A 21,089-nucleotide genomic window follows, 5' to 3' on the forward strand; every position below is an offset into this window, starting at 1 on the left:
ATAATTACTCCAAAATCTGCTATCAAAGCTTCTCCTATCAAATCAAGTGATATTAAGGTGGTCAAGCCCTCACTTGCTTGCAATAAGGAAACTGGTGGAAAAATACACTGCAACGTGTTTGTTGCAACACTGTCTAATACTTCCAGAAAATGGGTGGATTGCATTCGGAAGCATCTTCTCTCTCAGCCTGACCTACTCACAAGGCTGTTATGAGGACAAAGAGAGAGAGAGAGAGAGAGAGAGAGAGAGAGAGAGAGAGAGAGAGCGAGCGCATGCCACTTTGAGTTCCTTGGAGGAAAGGTGGAATATAAATGTAATAATAATAAATAAATAATTGAATCTTTAGTGAGGCTTTATACTTTTGCTGCATTATACAGTGGTGCCTCGCAAGACGAAAAGAATCCGTTCTGTGATTCTCTTCGTCTAGCGGTTTTTTCGTCTTGCGAAGCAAGCCCATTGACGGATTAGCGCTATTAGCGGCTTTTAGCGGCTTATCGGATCAGCTGATAAGCGGCTTAGCGGCTTAGAAAAAGGGGGGAAGGAAAAAAAACCCGCAGCAACTCGTAAGACATTTTCGTCTTGCGAAGCAAGCCCATAGGAAATTCGTTTTGCGAAGCACCTCCAAAACGGAAAACTCTTTCGCCTAGCGAGTTTTCCGTCTTGCGAGGCATTCGTCTTGCGGGGCACCACTGTATTTGAATTCTCTGTTTTGCCCTGATTCTTCCCAAAAAAAATATTGATTCAGCAATAATAACATAGGCTCCACCCCACAAAACAGGGTATATAAAAAACATATTTACATAAACAAATACTAATCATTGCAAAGTTGGCATTCCAAGCATATAAAACAGAAAATATTTAAAATAAATAAATCGTGATTGGGATTCCAAGAAAGAAAGATTAGTAAGTACCCCCCCACACAGAGAGAATTATTAAATGGGTGGTGTTAATTCTGTCCTTAACAGCAGACTAAAAACATGACTTTAAGAATCTAACTGGCAAAATTACAATAAAATAAAATAAAAAGCAAAAACAAAAATCAGTTGAATTAAAGCCAACATAAAAGGCAGGGAAGGAAGGACCAGTGAAGCCTCACTTGAGAATCTGTTCCATCATTAGAGAGAGAATCCTTTCTTAACAACTGTGGTCAAGACACATCAGGGCAACTCAATGCATGAGAGTAGATGGAGGGTAGTACTTCAGAAACCTATAGGCCATATGCCCCCCCACCCCCACTTCCTTCAAGAGCACATTTTAATCCACTGTGAACCAGAGTAGATTGTAACACAGCCTCTCTTTTCTTAAAGGTTTCCACAAATGGATGCACCACAGTTCAACGGGCTAAAGAATGCTGCTGCCAGCACTTTGCTTATAGCCGCTGCACAGCTGAATGTAAGTAAAAAGGTTCAGAAGGCAGGAGGAGAGGGAGAGAGGGAGGCTGAGAAAAGAAACCTCAGACTATTATTCTCCCTCCCCCCCACCCTAAACACTATCATTATTTTTAATCCCATCCTATAATTTGTGGTTGCAGTTGACACAGATCTTTTGAATGCTTGAGGTTAATAATACTGCCACAGCACACAGTCCTGGACGGTTCCCAATAGCTTCCTGTCCTCAAGAGAGCACTTTCAGCTGCAGTATCGCAGCTCCACAGCTAGATTTTAATTTTTTTTGGCGTAGTATCTTAAAGTTCACCAGGAAGCAGAGAACACAGAACAACCCTATTTATTATTTAATCGCTTATTGCATCTATGCTCCAAGAAGTGGGGTGTTGCTTAGCAACGAAGAAGAGTGGCATGAGCTTCACTGAGGGAGTACCTGTTTTGACTGGCTGCGTAGTTTTAAGGGAGTTTTTCTTCTGAGTGTTTCAGTTGAATGCCGCTGTTCCTTTCTCAAATTATGCACTGTTATTGTCCCATCTGTATTATATTTGAAGAACTTTGCTAACAATACGAATTCTGGGCGTTTGCACAGATGCACTGTGATATCACTATGGGTCAACCCCTTGCAGTCATGCAGAAGATGGAGTAGGCTTGTTCTGTGTCGCTCCAAAAAGCAAGACAAAGAACTAACGGATGAAAAATGTAGAGAAGCAGATTTTGTTGTAGCGTTAGGAGAAGCTCCCTAATGGTAAGAGACTGTCTCAGGAAGTGGTGGGCTCTCCTTTGCTGGAAGTATTTAAGCAGAAGTGGACTGCCATCTGTTAGGGTCAGTGCAGCTGAATCCTGCATTGAGAATTCAGGTTACGGTAAATCAGATGGCCTCCAAGATCCCTTCCAAGGCTATGATTCTATAACATATACAGTCAACTGGCACTGATCATGCCCTTAATGGGAGAAGCCATAACTCAGTGGTACAGCACATGGCTTTCATGAAGAAGGCTCCGTGTTTTATTGTTGGAATAGGATTAATGGAAAACACATTCTGCCCAGAGAACTGCTGCAAGAGTAGTAGGCCATACTGGGCTAGATGGTCAAATAGTCCAACCTTGTCTAAGGCAGCTGCTTATATGGAACTATATACCGCATTTTTCGCTCTGTAAGACGCACCAGACAACAAGATGCACCTAGTTTTTGGAGGAGGGAAACAAGAAAAAAATATTCTGAATCTCAGAAGCCAGAACAGCAAGAGGGATCGCTGTGCACTGAAAGCAGCAATCCCTCTTGCTGTTCTGGCTTCTGGGATAGCTGCGCAGCCTGCATTCGCTCCATAAGATGCAAACACATTTCCCCTTACTTTTTAGGAGGGAAAAAGTGAGTCTTATAGAGCAAAAAATACGGTACCTAACTGTAAAACTCGTTGTTGTTTTTAAGGCTGTAAGAATTGTCCAATTTGATGCCTGACAGATGTTTTCAACTACAACTCTCATCATCCCCCATCTGTGTAAGTAGTGGTCAGGGATGATGGGAGTTGTGGTCCAAACTTTATGGAGGGGACCAGGATGGGAGATATTTAAAAAATGATCAAGTAGATGCATTCCTAGCAGGAAAATTCTGTTAGGCTTCAGTTGTTGCCAAGTTTAAAGGACTGAGTGTGTTTCGTACAAGCTTTTCCAGTTAACTCAGAACTACTGTAATTACTAGAGAGAACACAAAGGGCCTCTACATTTAAAAGCAAGCTAATTTCTTCCATTTCAACTACTGAACAGCTGAACATCATGGTGCAGCATCTTCCTGCAAAACAAGCCAGACCTATTCAATGATAACTTCTTGTTTATTTTGAGTTTTCTTATTATCTGAGGCCAAGGTGACATAACAGAAGGTGCCTGCCTTTTCCTCCCAAATAAAGAAAGGATTTTGCATACAACAAAGAGGGTGGGGGGAAACTGCAAGGCTGGTGTACTGAGTTTGCCAATTAAATCCAAGGGAAGGAGAGAGTCTGAGATACAATTACGGCTTTCTGTAAATTACTTCATGTAATTAAATCTGCTTCCCTAAATTACAAACCATTTAGCTCTTCTTTTATAATAATGTAAGCAATGACCAACAACAACCTTTTTATGGAGCCTGATGTCATAAAAGTTGTTAGCAACAAAATTTTCTGTCTCCTCATTTCAAAGCAGTCATTGTAATGAGATCCATTTTATGTCTACACAGAAAGCTGCTCCGAGGATAAGAGAGAGAGAGAGCACTTTGTTCTTCAAGACACTGCTCTAGGGCTGGGACCGTATTTGACGATCCATGGCCTGTTTGGAGTTTGCTACTGATCAGCTAATGAGCAGGCACGGGTGTTAAAGGTGTTTTGCAAAAGAGGTTTCGTCAAAAGGAAGCTTTTATTTTATTTTATTTTTGTGCAGTGTAACAGAGGTTCAACAGCTCTTCTCTCCTCCTATTCACAAAATTGATGGCTCACAATTTTGAATTGAATCTGGAAGGGCCATATCTCAGTAGCACAGCATGTGGTTTGCATGAATAACATCCCAGTGTCAATCTCTGACCACTCCATGTAAAAGCGTCAGGTAACAGGTGATGAGAAAGACCTATCTCTGCCCAAGACCTTGGCATAAACACTACTGGACTATGGCTGTACACACCCTATACCTTTAAAGCATATCTGAAGCATATTTACCACCCACAAAGAATTATGGGCATTGTAGTTTGTTAAGGTTTGCTGGGAATTTTAACTCTCTGAGGGGAAAAATAATGTGCACAGACATTTTGAGTGTCAATGCGCTTCAAAAGTGTGCACTGAAGGTATATAGCGTGTGCACGTGGCTACAAAGTTCACTGGGCAGCCTTGGAAGTTTCAGGCTGTGTACACACCATTCATTTAAAGCACATGACTTTACCCAAAGAATTTTGGGAACTGTAGCTACAATTCTCAGCACTCTTAACAAACTACAGTTCCCAAGGATGCTTTGGATAAAGTCATGTCTCTGGGTTTGGGCACTGGGTGGGTCGAGGTTTTCTTTTAAACCCCCAGAAACAAACAACCAAATCCTATGCACACTTTCCTGGGGGTAAGCTCCTCTGAATCATAGGTCCTTTTTCACCCAAGTAAAAATTCTCATTTGCAAGGTCCTCAAACTGCAGTTAATTTGCAAAGTTCTGGGGCTTTCATTCCAATTGGAATCAAAGCATTTTAGGGTTGGAACAGACTTTTGAAATAATCAAGTCCAATTCGCTGCTCAGCATATGTTCGACAACAATGAACAAATACATTTAAAAAGGATGAAGAGGGTGCGCCTCAGATTATAGGAGGTGGTAGCTATCAATGTCCTTTTCAGGTTGCATGGCGGGGTAATCTGTGTGGACATTTTCTGTTTCATCTCAGGCAGAAAAATGTCTTGGGCTGGTCTGGGCTATGGCTGTGGGTTCTCCATTATAAGGGAGCACAGGACACAAATGGACTTCTCAGTAGACATATGTAAGATTGTGCTGTTCACTGGATTATACAGTGGCGGGTAGAAAAGAGATTGATGTTGCACCGAAGGCTATTGGGGTAAAGTCAACACAGCTGCTCTCCCTTCTGATTTTTTATTTTATTTTAAAGCTAGCAATTATTCAGGCCTGTCTAGAACTAGAACTCAGGTAAGGGAAAGGATGCCTGACAGATGGGGCCCTACCTTTCAAATTTCCCAACTCCCTCTTCTAACCTGACAGGAGGCGCTAGGCCCAGAAAGGGTTGCTTAGCAACCATGCTACTCTCTAGCATGGGGGAAATGGATGTGGTAGGCCCAGATGTGTAGCAGGGAGAACCCTTAGCCCCTGAAATGCCATCTCCAGAAGCAAACAGCTATGGGTTTTCACAGAGATAGAAAGAGGGGATGACGACAAATTAAAACAATGAAAGTGGGGGGAGGCGGAAGGCTAGTTTCTCAGAAAAAAATTGAAAAGAATAGTGCCTGTACATTTTGCCTCATAGCTCAAGTTCTAGAAAATATTCTTTTTAAAAAAGAAAGAAAGAAAGAAAGCCACCCCCATAATGGACACCAATGCAAACAGCCCCTTTCTCCCTAGGCAACCTGTACCTGCTGCTATTCCTCTCGATGTTGCTGTCCCACCCCTTCAAACAAATGCTTAAACGAAGAAGAACCATGTATTTAGCAAGCCGAGCATCGCTTGCTTCTTTTTTTCGCATAGACGTGCCGCAGAGCTGTGTGCTCAGGGCTGGCAGTAAGAAGCTTTAACACACCAGGATAAGCTCTGTTAAAATGACAGGGTTTCCCCCTTACTCGGTTGTTTTCTAACTCCCTCCCTGCTGCCACCGCCGCACCATGCCCAACAGTTCCCCTGCACTTTGTATTCTGCTTTCAGCATCAAAATGCCTAACCGGGACTTAAAGCAGATTTTTAAATTAGTTCCTGACAGTGCAAACAGATTGCTATTGATTGAAATGAGCCTTATTTTAGTTCTTTAGATGAGCGGCCCTAATGACTAAATACTGTATTGCCCATTTCAACACTTTGTGCTGGGGCTCCCCAGTGGTTTCTTAGGCAGCTGCGAATTCTCTGTGCCTTGCAGATTACTAGGAACGAACAGGAGAGAGCCATCTGTGACTTCAGAGCATGTGGCAGAGGCTTTCAGGCTGAGCTAAGAACTTAACAATGGAGAACACCACCCTCCTCGACCCCCCTGAAACAGACACATTGCTGGGTGCCATTTTGAAAGCTCTGAACTCACATGTCCAATGTCCGTTTTGGGGGCTAATCCAGCCCGCCAGTTGGTTTAATCCGGCCCCCGTGGCAGTTTATTTCCTGGGTAAAATCCTTTTTTAAAAAATCCCTCAACGACTTCAATCCTAAAAAGAAGCTCAACAACTTTGGGGTAAAATCCTAAAAATAGCTCAACAACTTAAATCTTAAAAAAACTTTGGTTGGCTCTTTAGTCGGCCCTCACGGCCCTTCACTTCATCAAATCTGTCCCTCTTTGAAAAAAGTTTGGACACCACTGCAACCAAATAGGACCATACATTTTCTTGAATGAAACTCACAGGACTAACAAATTTGCTATGGCATAACCTTTTGTGGGCTACTCGCCCGACTTCATCAGATGCAATTTGCTAGTCTTTAAAGCAGGGGGTCACCAACAGAGTGCCTATGGGAGCAATGGGGCCCTTGAGGTCTTCCCCTGGAGTACACAAAGTCCCCAAGGTCCTGTCTCTGCCCCCTTGATCATGAGGTGCTTACAGATGTTGTCTTTTTCTCCACTGAAAATTGCATAGAGCTGAAGGAGGAAGTTGGAGCAACACTATTTCCCACTTCCTCTTTCCTCCATTCCGCTTGCCTTTACATTTAAGCTGAACTTCACTAGCTTAGCCAGGACTTTCTTTCCTGCTGGGCTGCATTTACAGTTCTATATGGGATGCTTAACTGCAGGAGGAGCAGTCAAGGAGAAGCGAAAAGGGCAGAGAGGGTGCCAGCAGCAGCTGCACGTTTCTCAAATCAGGCAGTGTCTGAACTGGGAGGGAGAAAGCTAGTCTGAGATTTGCCTCCACCGGCTTGCTTGCTGTTTTTAAAGGGTGCTTCTGGGTGAAAACCAACCAGGTGGAAAACCCGCTTTAAAAACATGTAAGAAAAACCCCATCGGCAAGCCTGATGAAGTTCTGCTGTATATATAAAACAAGTGGGATCTGCAACAAAATGTTGCAGTGTGGAGTACTGTTTATGTTATAATAAAGAGCATTTTCATAGACTATCTTCAGCTTTCTTTATCAGTGATTGTAACCACCATTTTTCACATGCCCAATGCCCCAGAATGAGGCCTAGGTTTAGGGCTGGCTGGTTCCCATGGAGACTGGTAGGGCTGAAGGGAAAGAGAACAAGGTCACAATTACAGCATGCATGTAAAAGGCATTTAAACCACATTGCTTCTCTCAAAGAATCTTGGCTACTGTAGTTTGTTGAGGATGGTGAGAACTGGAGCTCCGTGAGGCAGTATACTACAGTTCCCATGATTCTTTGGAGGAAGCTATGTGCTTTAATAGTGTGTTAATTGTACTTTAAAGGTATGGTGTGGTGTTGGCAGAGCCAGTGGCAGGCAGATCCAATTAATTTTAGTTTGGTCTCCATCCTCTTCCCCAATGAGTTCAAGAAGGGCAACGCTGAAACAAAGGGAGATCTGCCTACCACCAGCTTGTGGCCCCTGGAAAGTTGCCCAGAAGGGAATGTGGCCCCCGCAGGCTATGAGTGTAAAAATATTTCTGTGAGACAAAGGGCATTTGCAATCCAGGTCTGTACCTCTTTACTTCCTTTGCTCCTTTCTCCACCTCTTCCTATTAATTGTTTTTTTTAAATATACTAATTAAAAAAATAAAAACATCTCCCCTACCCCCACTCACCAGTTTCTATACCGACAGATAAGGTGGAGAATTTCTGGAGGCTATTTTAGCCCAGCTTTTCTCTCTTATCAGGGACAGCAAGTGAGGAAACCTTTGCTGTTAGCAATACAAATGCTGCTGCTGCAGCCATGGAACTATCAAGCTGATGACTGAGCACCACGTTCCCCCTGCAAACATCCCAGATGAGCAGCTGTAAGTGATAAATGGCCTGCCACCCCCCTGGTGCTTTTCTCTCTTCACCTCCTTAGCTTTGAACAAACATGTTAGTTCAAGCAAAGGCTGCTGGGGCAGCCCCCATTGTGTATGACTGGCAGGCTAGACTACTGCCATCTCAGGAGTTTGTTAAATGCATTGTCAAATTTTGAATGCATGGGGGAAACGGCTGGAGGCCTCGAGCAGGGAGGGGAGAGGGGGAACAGCCCAAATCTGTATGCCTCTCACATTCTCCAGCACTCCTTGCCTCTCTCTCTCTCTTTGCAGCTCTAAATTCGCCGCCAGGCACCACACAGGAGAAAGCCGAATCACAGAAAGCATACGAAAATTGTGTTTGTAAACCACACCACACACACGCTCACATCTGTCGGGGCGTTGCAGTTGCACCCAGCAGCGCAGATACTGCTTTGAGCAGGTTGTTGGCCTCAACAGCTTCTAAGTAGGGATGGGCAAACCTGTCAGGTTTGGTTTCTCTGTTTCTTATTTTTCCATTCTTAAGTTTGGATTCCCCACATTGCCACACCAATTTGAATTCTTTAAATTAAAACAAAAACGTGAAAATCCAGCAGCATTTTAGTGCAAACTTCTCCTGATAATAATTGTAAGCAATTTTGCCTAATCAGATATTTGCAAAGAGGTTTCCCTCTGTAAAATGCATTTTTAAACATTAGTTTCACTAATGTAGACATTTTGTACACACTGCATGGCTAGAGAACTGCATTCCAAGATTTAGAGAAACACCAATTTTGAGGGGTGGCTGTGTTTTGTGTATTGTTTTGGAAGGTATGAATTAGCTAGGCTTGCCTTTAAATGCCAAGTGAATCATATTTGTCCTACATCCCTACCAGCAAGTTCCCACAGGTTATATCCAACATGAGAAAGGGCCTTTTCATTGGTGGTTCCCCCATGCAGTTGAACCCACGGAGGAGGGCATCTTGTCAAAGGACCCTACAAAATTGGGAGATGCCCTTCTTGTGATGATGCCCACAAGAGAGAAGGCAAGCCATTTCCCTCAAAGCATCTAAGGTGGCCCTGAGGACAATCTTTAAAACTTAATCTAACCATGACCTGGTTCCCTATGTTTCTAAATTTTGAGGAACAGCCAAAGAAGCAGAATGCAGAAAGAATTAGGAATTCTACTTACACTTTAGATGAATAATCTTTCTTCATAGCACTGGAAAAAATACTTGGGTTGTCAAAAATCACCTTCTATCACCTGAACTATCCACAAATAGTTCTTCCCAAAGTCCTCAGCCAAGTCACTGAGCAGGGGGATGTGTCACAATGGAGGACCTGACACCAGTAGCTACCTTGCTTTACAAGAGGCATGGCTCCCCCTTAATATTCATTTTTCAAATATATCTTTCAGTGGGTTAAGTGGTTTTATTCAATTTATTTAGAAAAGATCTAGAGCTGGCTTCATCTAGCACGGTGCATTTCTGGACAGTACAGGATACACCTTGCAAACACACACACTTTTCAACATGATGGGGTCACCAAGGGAAAACACTTCTGGCCTAGACTATGGCTGCTGTTTCTCACTTAATAGTTAAACATAACCCCTCTCAACACCTGTAGCAATCTGTCCAGTATTATGATGGACAGGAGCAAGACTTCACCCTTAGACCTCCTCATCCCCCTGTTTCTTTCAGTTTCTTCCCACTGTGTTCTGCCAATAAACAGCTTTCCTTAGGCTGCAAGGAAGTGGAATGTTATGAGTTTGTGGGTACCAGACTCCCCTGTGTCATAAGTTTCTGGGTGCCAGGCACTGAACCCCTGGACACTGAACATCTGTGGAGTTGATCTAAGCCTTGTTTAAATACACCACAAACCCTATATTTGATTTTTGGCTATTATAAACTGGTTGAAACCATTTTATGACATGTGATTATGATAAAGGTTTATTGATCCTTTTTGTAATTTGTTATTTGTCTACATTAATGTAGGCTTGCCTGGTGCAATTGTTACATATCTTTAGGCAGGTCTTTGGCTTTTACCTACCTAGGTCCTTTACGCATGGGTGAGATGTTTTAATATTTGTTGTTGTTTTCGGTGCTGGTTTTAATGTATGTACATATACATACATTACACACAGATGTACATATACATTACGTGTGTGTGTTTATGTCCATGTGTTAGTTTTTTGCTTAAAATACTCTATTGCTTTGAGTTGCAGAGGTAAAAAAGTGACCAATAAATTTAACAAATAAAAACAATAAAGTTCTAATCAGAGTAGACCTGTTGAAATTGAGGAACGTAAGTCAGCTATGTTTATTAACTGCAACAGGACTGTTCTGAGTACGATACAAGCCTATTGTATTACCAAATATTCATACCCTGCCCTTCCATTCTTCCTTCCCCCACAACAAAAGCAACATTTTCTCAGGAGTGCTTACAACAACAAAAAACATAACTCCAAGAGGGGTAATAATATAACAAAGAGCAACCATAAGCAATCATATTCAAGGCATAAGAAAAAACCCCAGTAAAACCACTAGATGTGTGGGCAGCTTGTAACTAGACACAGGAGAATGACAATTAAAATACCTCAGAAAATGACATGGGAGAAGATAAAAGGCAGGCCTCTGGAACACCACCACCAAGAAGGCCCTTCCCAGAAGGAGGGCCACTGACAATGACAAAGGCAGGCTAAACTATCAAATATCCTAGTCCCAAACTGTGAAGAGCTACAAAGATACGCACCAGCTGCCTGAATTGGTCCTGAAATGAACCAGGAGACAGTGCAGATGCTTCAATTTCCTTCCTAGAATTTGACTCCGATTTATTGCATTGGCAACTACCTACAGTCTGGTTCTCCACAGGCAGTAAGAAGTATTTGGTGGATTTCACATTTGGAACTTTGAAAGCCATAGCCAGGCCACAAACACCACCAATTTTGTTAAAAGGTAAGCCACAAGAAACAACTGAGATAATTTGCGTCAGATAGGTTCAGGTGCACCAGTGAAACTAAGCCAGCAGAGAGACAAAATGGCAAATACCAAAATACTCCAACCCCCACCCCCCCACACACACTTAATTCTTGAAATAAACACTTTTCTAAAGCAGGGTTGGGGGACTTATGGCACTCCAGATGATGTGGGCTCCCATCAGCCCTAGTAAGCATGGATAATGGTCAGGGATAACGGGAGTTCTAGTTCTGCAATATCTGGGGACCCAAAACCGGGGAACGCAACTCAAACGAAACAAGCCGAAGCTCCACAATTTCCCCGAGTGTGACACACCCACAAACATCTGTATGAATCTTAAGTTCAATGCAAATAATATTACATCCAAATTTTAACAGCAGTAAGCAAATAATAACAACATTAACACTTGCCTCCCCCCAAGTAACCACCCGCACCAAAGGTGGGAGATAACCTTTGTCCTACCTGCGTGTGGATTTTCAACGGGATTTTCTTCTTCACCCTCTCCTTCCCTCGATCCGTCTCTCTCCCCGAACTCATGGCATCGTTATTGTGGCCATTTTCGCTTGGCTCAGCTGACACACAGTGTTCAGATTCTCTGGGTTTCTTTCCTGGATGTCTCTCCCATTTTTCCTTTCTCTCTTGTGGCTTCAATGACATATCCTTCTGTAAAAAAAAAGGAGTAAATCAGAAAGAGGAAGTGAAAAAAGGTATTTCATAAAACACTACTGGCTACTTCGCTTTCCCATTGTTTTAATCCGGACCACTTGGCCCCCTGTTACATTTAAAACACCTATTTACATTTAAATATCTTGCGCTGCACTATTCGCCTCTGGCACACAGTATTCCAAATGCGTTGATACCAAAGATTTGTATAACGGTGTTACGATATTGGCAACTTTACTTTCAATTCCTTTCCTAATGATTTCTCACATGGAATTTGTTCGGGGGACAACTGTTGGGGAAGCTCTCGTTCTGGGTTTCCTGCACTGAGCGGGAAGCTAGTCTGCTTAGCCTACAAGACCCCTTCAACTCTACAGTTTCAACCATAAAATATTGTTGCCATTGAAGAAGCATTGAGAAAGACCCTGGAGAAGAGGAAGGAGCAAAGACAGAGACCAGAGTGATGCCTATATGTGTCTTTACTGAAAATCAAAATGGCACCCTGGACCTCCTCCATATTCCCTTATTCACTGCAAGGTGAAGTACCTTGCTTGTCTGTACAACATGCAGCAAACAAAGAAAAAGCCATGATAAACCAGGGACAGAGTCAGAAAACCATATGGACGGAGTAGGGAACCGTTTTCAACTGGAGAGCATCATTCACTTCTAGGCAACCTTAAGAGGGCCACATACCAGTGGTGGGCCAGAAGCAAACATATAGGGAGCAACCCATGTTCATTTTACCTTTGTATTCAAATTCCTCCCTCCCCCCTGGGCAATCCAGAAGAATGGCCAGAGATCATTCTAATGAGGCAAAAGCACATGAGGAGGGGAAAAAGGAAACCCATTGAGAGGTGTGGCCTGGGGAAATTCCAAGGGCCAGACAGAGCACCCTAGAGGTCCGTATTCAGCCTGAGGTTCCCCTCCTAAGTCTTCCCAGGGCAATCTCAACACTCAACACTACACTCTATGAGCTCTCTTCAAACATAATAAAATATCATCAGAAATGCAAGAAGCTATATAATATCTCATCTATGGAACAGAAGTAATGCTATTATCCACAACCTTATCCAGGAACAATGAGAGGATAGTGAACTGCAAAAGGTTGCAAACATTTTATTTTTTTAAAGTACATTAAATGTTCTGCAATTGCCTTTTTGTCTCAGACACAACAGCGACATCTCTATTCAGTCTCTGTACAAACTGGAGGCTGCAACAGAAACCCATTTGTTCATTTCGTGCTCGCTTTTGCACTCTTTAAGTCCATGGAAACCTGAAAGCAAAGAACTAGGAACTAAGATGAAATGCCCTGCTGGCTGCACTATGCTATTTTCTTTCCCCCAGTTTTTAATTAACAGATCATTGCACGCATAAGGGGCCACATAGGTTCAGCACCAAAAAAGAAAAAAAGAAAAGAAAAAAGGCTTATTTATTTATTTAGGCAGGTACAGCAAAGCTATATACACACTGACATTTTAGAGCGGTTCATTATCACCTACAATGACATTTTATTTTGCTGCAAGCAACTAATTCATTTATGCAGCATCTGGTCATATAGCAAAGTGATTTTTTTGGCAAGGGAAACCCCATTTCTCTGCAAGCAAAGCACGGAGTTAGAAGGCATGGCAAGAACTGTTGCGCAACATGGCTATAGGCCAGTGTTTCCCAACCTTTTTTGGGCAAAGGCACACTTGTTTCATGAAAAAAATCTCGAGGCACACCACCATTACAGCCCCGCGACGTCAGCGCGCAGCGTCACGCCGGGAGGGACATGAATTGCTAGCAAATTACATAATCACCTCCTTGAGGGCTGGCTCATCTTCTCCGAAGGCAGAACCCCATTAATTAACAGGACAGACTCACACCATAGCCAAGACGAGGGGGGGAAAGCTCAGTCATGCACATGTGGGGGCTAAATGAGGACGAAGACCGGGCAGAGAGCAGGGTTCAAATCACCCCACCTGGCCAGGACAATCCCTGGGTGCTCCCTTGGGCCACTCGCCTGACCCACCTCGCAGGGCTGTTGTTGCGAGGATAACACGGGGAGAACCACGCGCGCCCCCGGGAGCTCCTTGGAGGAGAAAGCAGGCGATGAATGCAATGCACGAAATATATGAGAGGCGACCAGGTTTTGCAGGTGAGGGGCCCCCGCCAGCCTCCGCTTCCAACACCCGGCGCAACGACGCCAAAGTTTCCCCCCGGGCTTGGCTCGGGGAGCAGCGCTGCTCCCCCCCGGCTCCCCTTCGCCCTCCCGGCTCTCTCTGCCGCCCACTGGGGACCCCCCTCACCTGCCAAGTCCGGAGCGCCGGTGGAAGTTGCATGCATGCATGCAGGGCGCCGCGTTGCCTTTGCATTGCACTGCACTCCATGCAACGCCTGCACGCATGCATTGCCTTGCACGCCCACCAAGGGGTCTCCCCGTGGTCCGATGCGTCCCCTCCGGCGCGGATGCAGCATTGCAAAAATAAAAAACCCCGACGCAGCCCTACCTGGGGGGCAGCCTCCGCCTTCGCCGCTCTGCCTCCGCAGGGATCCCCGGGCTCCATCCTGCTGCCCGATCTCCACGGGGGCGCAGGCAGGCTGTGCGGGGTCTGCGTGGAAGAGCCCCTGCCCGCCCGGCCGCCACCGCTGCGCTCATTCCATGGCCAGGAGAAGAGCGCTTCAAACAAAACGCCCGGCCCGCCAGGCCACGCTGGGAAACGTAGTTTGCGCACCCCGCGCGGGCGCGGAGCACAAGGGCGAGGGGACTACGGATCCCGGCAGCCCCCGCGCCGGGGATGGAGGGGGAGAGGCCGGGTGCAGTGATGGAGGGACGGGTGGGCGAGCGAGTGAGTGAGTGGCAGCCGCCAAGCCTTGGCCGAGAGCCAGGAAGGGCCTCCCCGGAGGAGGAGGAGGAGGAGGGAGGCGCAGAGCGGGAGGGAGGGAGGGAACCCCAGGGGTCACCTAGTGACGGTGCCCCAATCGAAAATTTGACTTTTAAAAAAAAATCTTTCGAATTTTTAAATTTTTCCCGCGGCACACCAGGCAACATCTCGCGGCACACTAGTGTGCCACGGAACAGTGGTTGGGAAACACTGCTATAGGCTATATAGATCATTCAGACTGCCCATGTATTTGTGTGCAGCCTGACAACTTTGCAAGCAGACCCAAACGACAACTGGTCAGTTGCAGCCACTCCTTATTGAATTTGATGGTGGGGAACATCAGATTGAAAACCTGGGTGAGCCGTGAAGCTCCCTTGATGGCTCCAGGCGAGAAATTCTCTCTCAGTATGAGCTGCATTGGTCCTATCAGTCAGTGTTGTGTTGTGGTTAGAGAATGAGTGGCTGACCAGGGCCATCTTACCCATAGGTGCTAGGGGTGCGGGGCACCCAGGCGCCGGGCTCTCAGGGGTGCCAGGCCAAGAGTCCGGGGCCTGAAAGTTGAGTCCGGGGAAGAGCCCACCCGTCGGTCGGAGTGCCGCGGCGGGCTCTTCTGCTGGGGACGGCTCTGCACCGCAAGTTGGGGGGCAACTGAGCCAGCGAGAAGCTGAGGTGGCTGGCCGGCTCCGCCCTCCTGCGCGCCTGGGTCTGGGCAACCGGAGAGGGGCACCGGGCAGATCTTTGCACCCAGGCGCTGCATATGCTTAAGACAGCCCTGTGTCTGACCTATAGACCGCAAGCCACATCTGGCCACCAAGCTGTAGGAAGTGACACACCAGCCCACACAATGGTGGTGTGGGAAGAAATGCTGCCTTTTATAGAGCAGTCAGGGGGCTTATCTCCAATCTCAGCTCTAAGCACCACAAGCTGGAGATAAAAGTCCCACCCCCGCCTGCTTATTTGGAACAAAAGGATTCCTCCAACCCACTGCTGGAGTCAGGAGGGCTGGAGAAGCCACTGGTTAGTCTTAAAAGAGCAAACAGGGGCTTTGGCTCTGTCTCAGTGCCGTGCTGCTTAGCATTTATATATATATAAATTTATTTATATGTATATATGTATATATGTGTATGTGTGTGTATATATGTGTGTGTGTGTGTGTGTGCGCGCGCACACACACACACACACACACACACACACACGTTGTAGTTTGCTCTGTTTAGAGCATCCAACTATAGACCCATGTTCAAATCCCCACTTGGTCACCTATTGCTCATTCTAACCGACCTCACAGAGTTGTTGTGAGAATACAATGTAAAAGAGATAAAATAAATGAAACAACAACAACAACAACGGCAATACTCCTGCTGCCTCCGGTTGGCAGATGTCAAGCCGCATTTAGACAGATAAAGCAAGCCCATGATCACAGAGTCTATCAGGCAGCTTTCCTGGTTAAAGTTCAATGTATTTATTTGCTTACTTAAATATTTCCAACCTGCTTCTCAGTTTAACACTCTTGCGTCAGCTAATGGCATTTTAGAACAACAGCTCTATTAATGTCACGGCAACCAGAACACAATAAAATGTTAAACTACTGAAAACAGACTCAACCAGCAGCTGGCAATATCCTCTCCTTCTAAAAGAAGTGTTTATAGTTCCAGAGGGACATCTCCTCTGGGATACTATATCGCAAGGGACTTGAGCAGGGCACCCCATCCCTCTGCCAATACAGGCACAGGCAACTAATTGTGTTTGGTCCCCCTTCTCCTCCCTGATGCCAGGGCCTCTCTCTCTCTCCCCCCCCAACTGAATGTAAGTAAGAAGACAGGACCGACTGAAGTTGGTAGGGCAATGCCTCATTCTCCCTAAAGGACCAGCCTCCACTGCCAAGACTGACCAATGTGTGCTGAAAATGCCCAGGTGAATGGATCAGAAAGGAGGTGCATGAGAATGCCCTGCTATCAGAGAAGAACCTATGCAAATGCACACTAGCTGGGTTGTTGCAAGGACAAAATATGATACCAAAAAAATGTATGACATGCTCACCTGGGAGCTCGGGCTGTTGATACTCATCTAATGAACTGGGCAGCTTCCCACAGGATGCAGTCCTATGCTTTCCAGGAATACGACATTTATATACAGTGGTGCCTCGCAAGACGAAAAGAATCCGTTCTGTGATTCTCTTCGTCTAGCGGTTTTTTCGTCTTGCGAAGCAAGCCCATTGACGGATTAGCGGATTAGCGCTATTAGCGGCTTATCTGCTGATCGGATCAGCTGATAAGCGGCTTAGCGACTTAGAAAAAGGGGGGGGAGGGAAAAAACCAGCAGGAACTCGCAAGACATTGTCGTCTTGCGAAGCAAGCCCATAGGAAATTCGTTTTGCGAAGCAGCTCAAAAACCGCAAAACCCTTTCGTCTAGCGGGTTTTACGTCTTGTGAGGCACCACTGTATGTACCTTAACTGTGGCTCCATGAGATGTAAAGGGACATCTCAAGACCTCAGGTTATTGCAATCTATCAGTAAGAAATCATTTTGTTCTTTTTTAATTGGAGGCCCTGGCTTTGAGACAACCACCCTCCCACCCACCAATAGCTTCTCACAGGTCAGAAATCTCACTGTTTGCTCAGCCCAGGTTTAAACCCTTCCCTAATCTTCTCTGTTTACACAGCTTATTGAGATTCCAGAGCGTGAAGGAGGAGTAATATCCTTGGGGCTTTGCAGAAGCGTGTGCCATGACTATATCTACTTTAGCAGTCCCAATGCACAGTTCATGGCTGGGAGAGTCATGATTTCACTGTCTAACTACAGTGCGCAGACCAGCGCTTTCTGCTTCAGTCATCACATGAGGAAGCTCACAACATTAAGGCCACATGTATTTGACCAAATGCTGTAGTGGGAATAGCCACATATTCATTTCCAGAGCAGTTAATTGGAGAAATGGAATTCCAGAGCGGCAGCTAACATTTGCTGGTTTACAGCCTGCGCTATAAATTGGGGTGAGAAACCTCCAGATGCTCTTAAGACTCCAGCTTGCTCCAGCCAACATGCCCAATGGTCAGGGATGCTGACGTCCAGCCATATCTAGTGCCCATCAATGTTAGGCAAGGAACAATAAAGTCTGAATCTGCACAAGCTTAAATTAGAAGTGATGTACGTATTTCTTCAATGTATAATATAGCCTTTTGAACAAACATCTTAAAGAGTGATTATCCAAAATCACAATTTCAGGTGGACAAACTCAATTTTAAAAGAAGTTGATTATACTGAAAGAAGCTGAGAGAGAGGGAGAGGGAGAGAATCTGTTTGTTAAAATAGAAGAATAGCTAAATGGGGAATATCACACCTTTGGTCTTTTAAATCTTAGCCATACAGTTCCACTGGAAGAAACCTCTCCCCTCCCCACCCTGAAGCACCACAACATTTCCTTAACCCCAGCCTTAACATTTCCACAACGGCAGCTGACATATTCCAGATCAGCCTATGTCTTGCTTTTAAAAACAATGTGACTTTTGCTCTCTGACCCTGTCAAAATCAGATGCCCTGCTTGATAAACTGACAGCTTTGGGAAGGTTAAGATGTTTGAAGCTGCAAGCAGACTTGCAGGTGTGCAATACTAAAATACAAAAAGAGATTCAAAGAAACTATTCTACTCAAAGCTGTTCCTGACACAGCCATGGCATGAAGTAATTTACTGTTGTGTACAAATCACCAATGGGGAAGCTCTGGCCATCCAGATGTTGTTGGACTACAACTCCCATCATCCCTGACCATTGGTCATGCTGGCTGCAGCTGATGAGAATCAGCAGAGGGCCACCTTTTCCTCATCCCTGGCTTAACACATTTCAATTTAGGACCATTAATTTGGAAGAGGTCAACTCTAACTTGCTTGGATACAACCCCATGTTTACTTTAAATCAAAGAAATCTGCTTGTGTTTTACACAGCTGTCATAAGGGGGCGGGGAGAATGCCTTAAGAAATTATACACGCACACATTTTACACACACACACACACACACACACACACCACACCACACCACACCACAAAGCAACAGTTAAGCAGCACACAGAGTCACTAACAGAAGCATAAACTCTGCACATGGAAACCACTCTCTTAACGTAATCTCATTATATTTATACATAGCAGGAAATACTAGTCAAAAATCCCCACAAACAAGAAAAACAGAAGGGATTCCATTCCCTTGTGTGTGTGTATATATCCTGGCTGCCACTATCTGTGCTCCGGTAGCAGCTACACTCACCTACTGTAACATGCTCATTGTGGGGCTGCCCTTAAAGACAGTTTGGATTTTCTGCTGGTTGAATACATGACTGCAAGATTAACACAGGCATGCTGGTTTGAACATACCTCACCAGTAATTTTTCTAAGGGCACACTGGTTATACCAGTTGCAGATAGGTAGCCATGTTGGTCTGTCATAGTCAAAATAAAAAAATTCCTTCCAGTGGCACCTTAAAGACCAACTAAGTTAGTTCTTGGTATGAGCTTTCGTGTGCATGCACACTTCTTCAGTGTATCTGAAGAAGTGTGCATGCACAGTGTATCTGAAGAAGTGTGCATGCACACGAAAGCTCATACCAAGAACTAACTTAGTTGGTCTTTAAGGTGCCACTGGAAGGAATTTTTTTATTTTGACTGGTTATACCAGTTTGTTTTAGGCTCAATTCAAAGTGCTGGTTTGAACCTTTAAAGCAACATTGCGAGAAAAGCCCAGAAGTGTTACTACTTTGCAAAAAATGTACTAGCCTGCTGGACCCTGTCAGGGAAGGAAAGGAACTGGGAGCCCTTTATATCCTCCAACAGCTGCTGTTGCATTTCTACACTGATCACGAAGGAAGGGGACTTCCCTCCTCTGCACCTCTTACCTGGGCCCAGAGGTGGGACATGGGTGCTCAGGTCCTCCTCCGCCAGCCCATTAAGCTTGCCAGCATGGAATGTACATGTACTCGCCTGCATGGAATTCCTTCTCACCCATGGCGACCAGGTGAGTCCTTAAATACAAAGCTGCTTGAAAGCCCTAAGCAAGCTTAGGGCAAGCTACGTAAAGGACAGTCTCCTCTCGTGGAAGCCTGCCTGACCTTTGTAGTAATCTTCTGAGGCTCTTCTCCCCAGGCTTGTGAGGCAAGGCGGGTGGCTGTCAGAGAGGAGCAGGCCTTTTCACTGATGATGAGCCATCTTTGCAATGACCTCCCCAAACAGATTCAGGGGGCACTTTCTCTGCTGACCTTTTGGTGACAAGTTAAAACCTTAAAAAACAAACAGACCTCGAGGCTTTTTAATTGGCTGCTCTGGTGTTTAAATGATGCTCCATGACTGTTCTGCTGCTAGTTTAGTTTAGTTTATTAAGAAAAGGCAGCTTAGCAAAGTAATGCTATAATATTATTACATGTTTAACAGGAAAAATCTTCCAGTATTGGGCAGAGCAATGTTGGAGGTGGTTTGGACGAGGGCAACGTGTTTTCCAGCAGTCCTCTCTGGGTCCACCAGCCTCCATCTTTATGGGAAGTCAGCAGGGGGAAACCCAATACATCTGCCCAAACAGCAGGCAGGAGCTATTGGAATCCCCACTGGGGATTCTGCAGCAGCCAGCAGAAAACCCCCAAATGGGACAGGGGTTTTTTGGGGGGATGGGGTCAGCCCTGCTGGCAGCATGCAACAGCAATGGGCCCAATTCCAGGTCTCTTTGCTGCAAAAAACTGACAACTGGCATCATGAACAGGTATTTTTCTTCTCTGCCTACTTCCCGTTCCTTCCTACAATGACCTGGATATACGCCGAAGGTTGGCGGTTCGAATCCCCATGACAGGGTGAGCTCCCGTTGCTCGGTCCCTGCTCCTGCCAACCTAGCAGTTCGAAAACACGTCAAAGTGCAAGTAGATAAATAGGCACCACTCCAGCAGGAAGGTAAACGGCGTTTCCGTGCACTGCTCTGATTCGCCAGAAGCGGCTTAGTCATGCTGGCCACATGACTCGGAAGCTGTACGCCAGCTCCCTCGGCCAATAAAGCAAGATGAGTGCCGCAACCCCAGAGTCGGCCACGACTGGACCTAATGGTCAGGGGTCCCTTTAACTTTGCCAACCCCCTGCAATGCATGAATCATGCCCACAAGTGTCACTGGGTGGGCTTGAACGACCAACCTTCTGGTTAACAGCATCTGGTTAACACACTGATCCATTGCACCACAGGCTCCTGAAAACAAGATCCATGCTACATCTATTTTAACTTGGTACCTTGGTACATATCTATTTTCATTTAGCTCAAAAGGTTCACCCCAAAATAATATGATTTCCCAAAGGGCCGTTGTGCGGCACAAAATACACTTATGTACCCGTAGAAACCTCACCTGCACTGCTAAAATCTCAGGAAACTTATTCAATAAACATATAATTAAAAGGGAAGTGTCCCTGCCAAGTAAGCTTTTGCTATAATAATTCTGGCTATGGAAACTTTCACAGTAAAAACCTATAAAGCAGTTCAACTATTCATTTGATTCCAATTCACCTTGAGTACCATTCCTTTCAATAGCAAACTCAAGTGGTGAGTGCCACTGGAAATGGAAGTCCACATAACTACCAAATCCCCCTATTGCAGCTCAAGCTGTAGGAAACCGACTCAGTGCAATCCTTGCACAA

The 21,089-nt window shown here is 45.2% G+C and overlaps 1 protein-coding gene and 1 long non-coding RNA gene across 13 annotated transcripts in view; one reads left to right on the forward strand and one right to left on the reverse strand.

The window, feature by feature from the left end:
* The window catches only part of FBRSL1 (fibrosin like 1), a 790,067-nt gene that overhangs the window by 550,604 nt on the left and 218,374 nt on the right, over positions 1-21,089 (reverse strand). For all 12 annotated transcript variants that reach the window (XM_082203023.1, XM_082203022.1, XM_082203027.1 and 9 more), the window contains exon 2: positions 11,382-11,582. In XM_082203023.1, the coding sequence (XP_082059149.1) occupies positions 11,382-11,582 (201 nt within the window). The remainder of the gene's footprint in view (positions 1-11,381; positions 11,583-21,089) is intronic.
* Positions 1,030-9,121, forward strand: LOC309521191. The gene is made up of 4 exons (XR_014214546.1): positions 1,030-2,130; positions 3,597-3,736; positions 7,852-7,971; positions 8,260-9,121. It is a non-coding gene; the product is annotated as an uncharacterized lncRNA (long non-coding RNA).

The sequence above is a fragment of the Podarcis vaucheri genome (genome assembly GCF_965113315.1).
Source record: "Podarcis vaucheri genome assembly, chromosome: 16".
NCBI classification, from domain to species: domain Eukaryota; kingdom Metazoa; phylum Chordata; class Lepidosauria; order Squamata; family Lacertidae; genus Podarcis; species Podarcis vaucheri.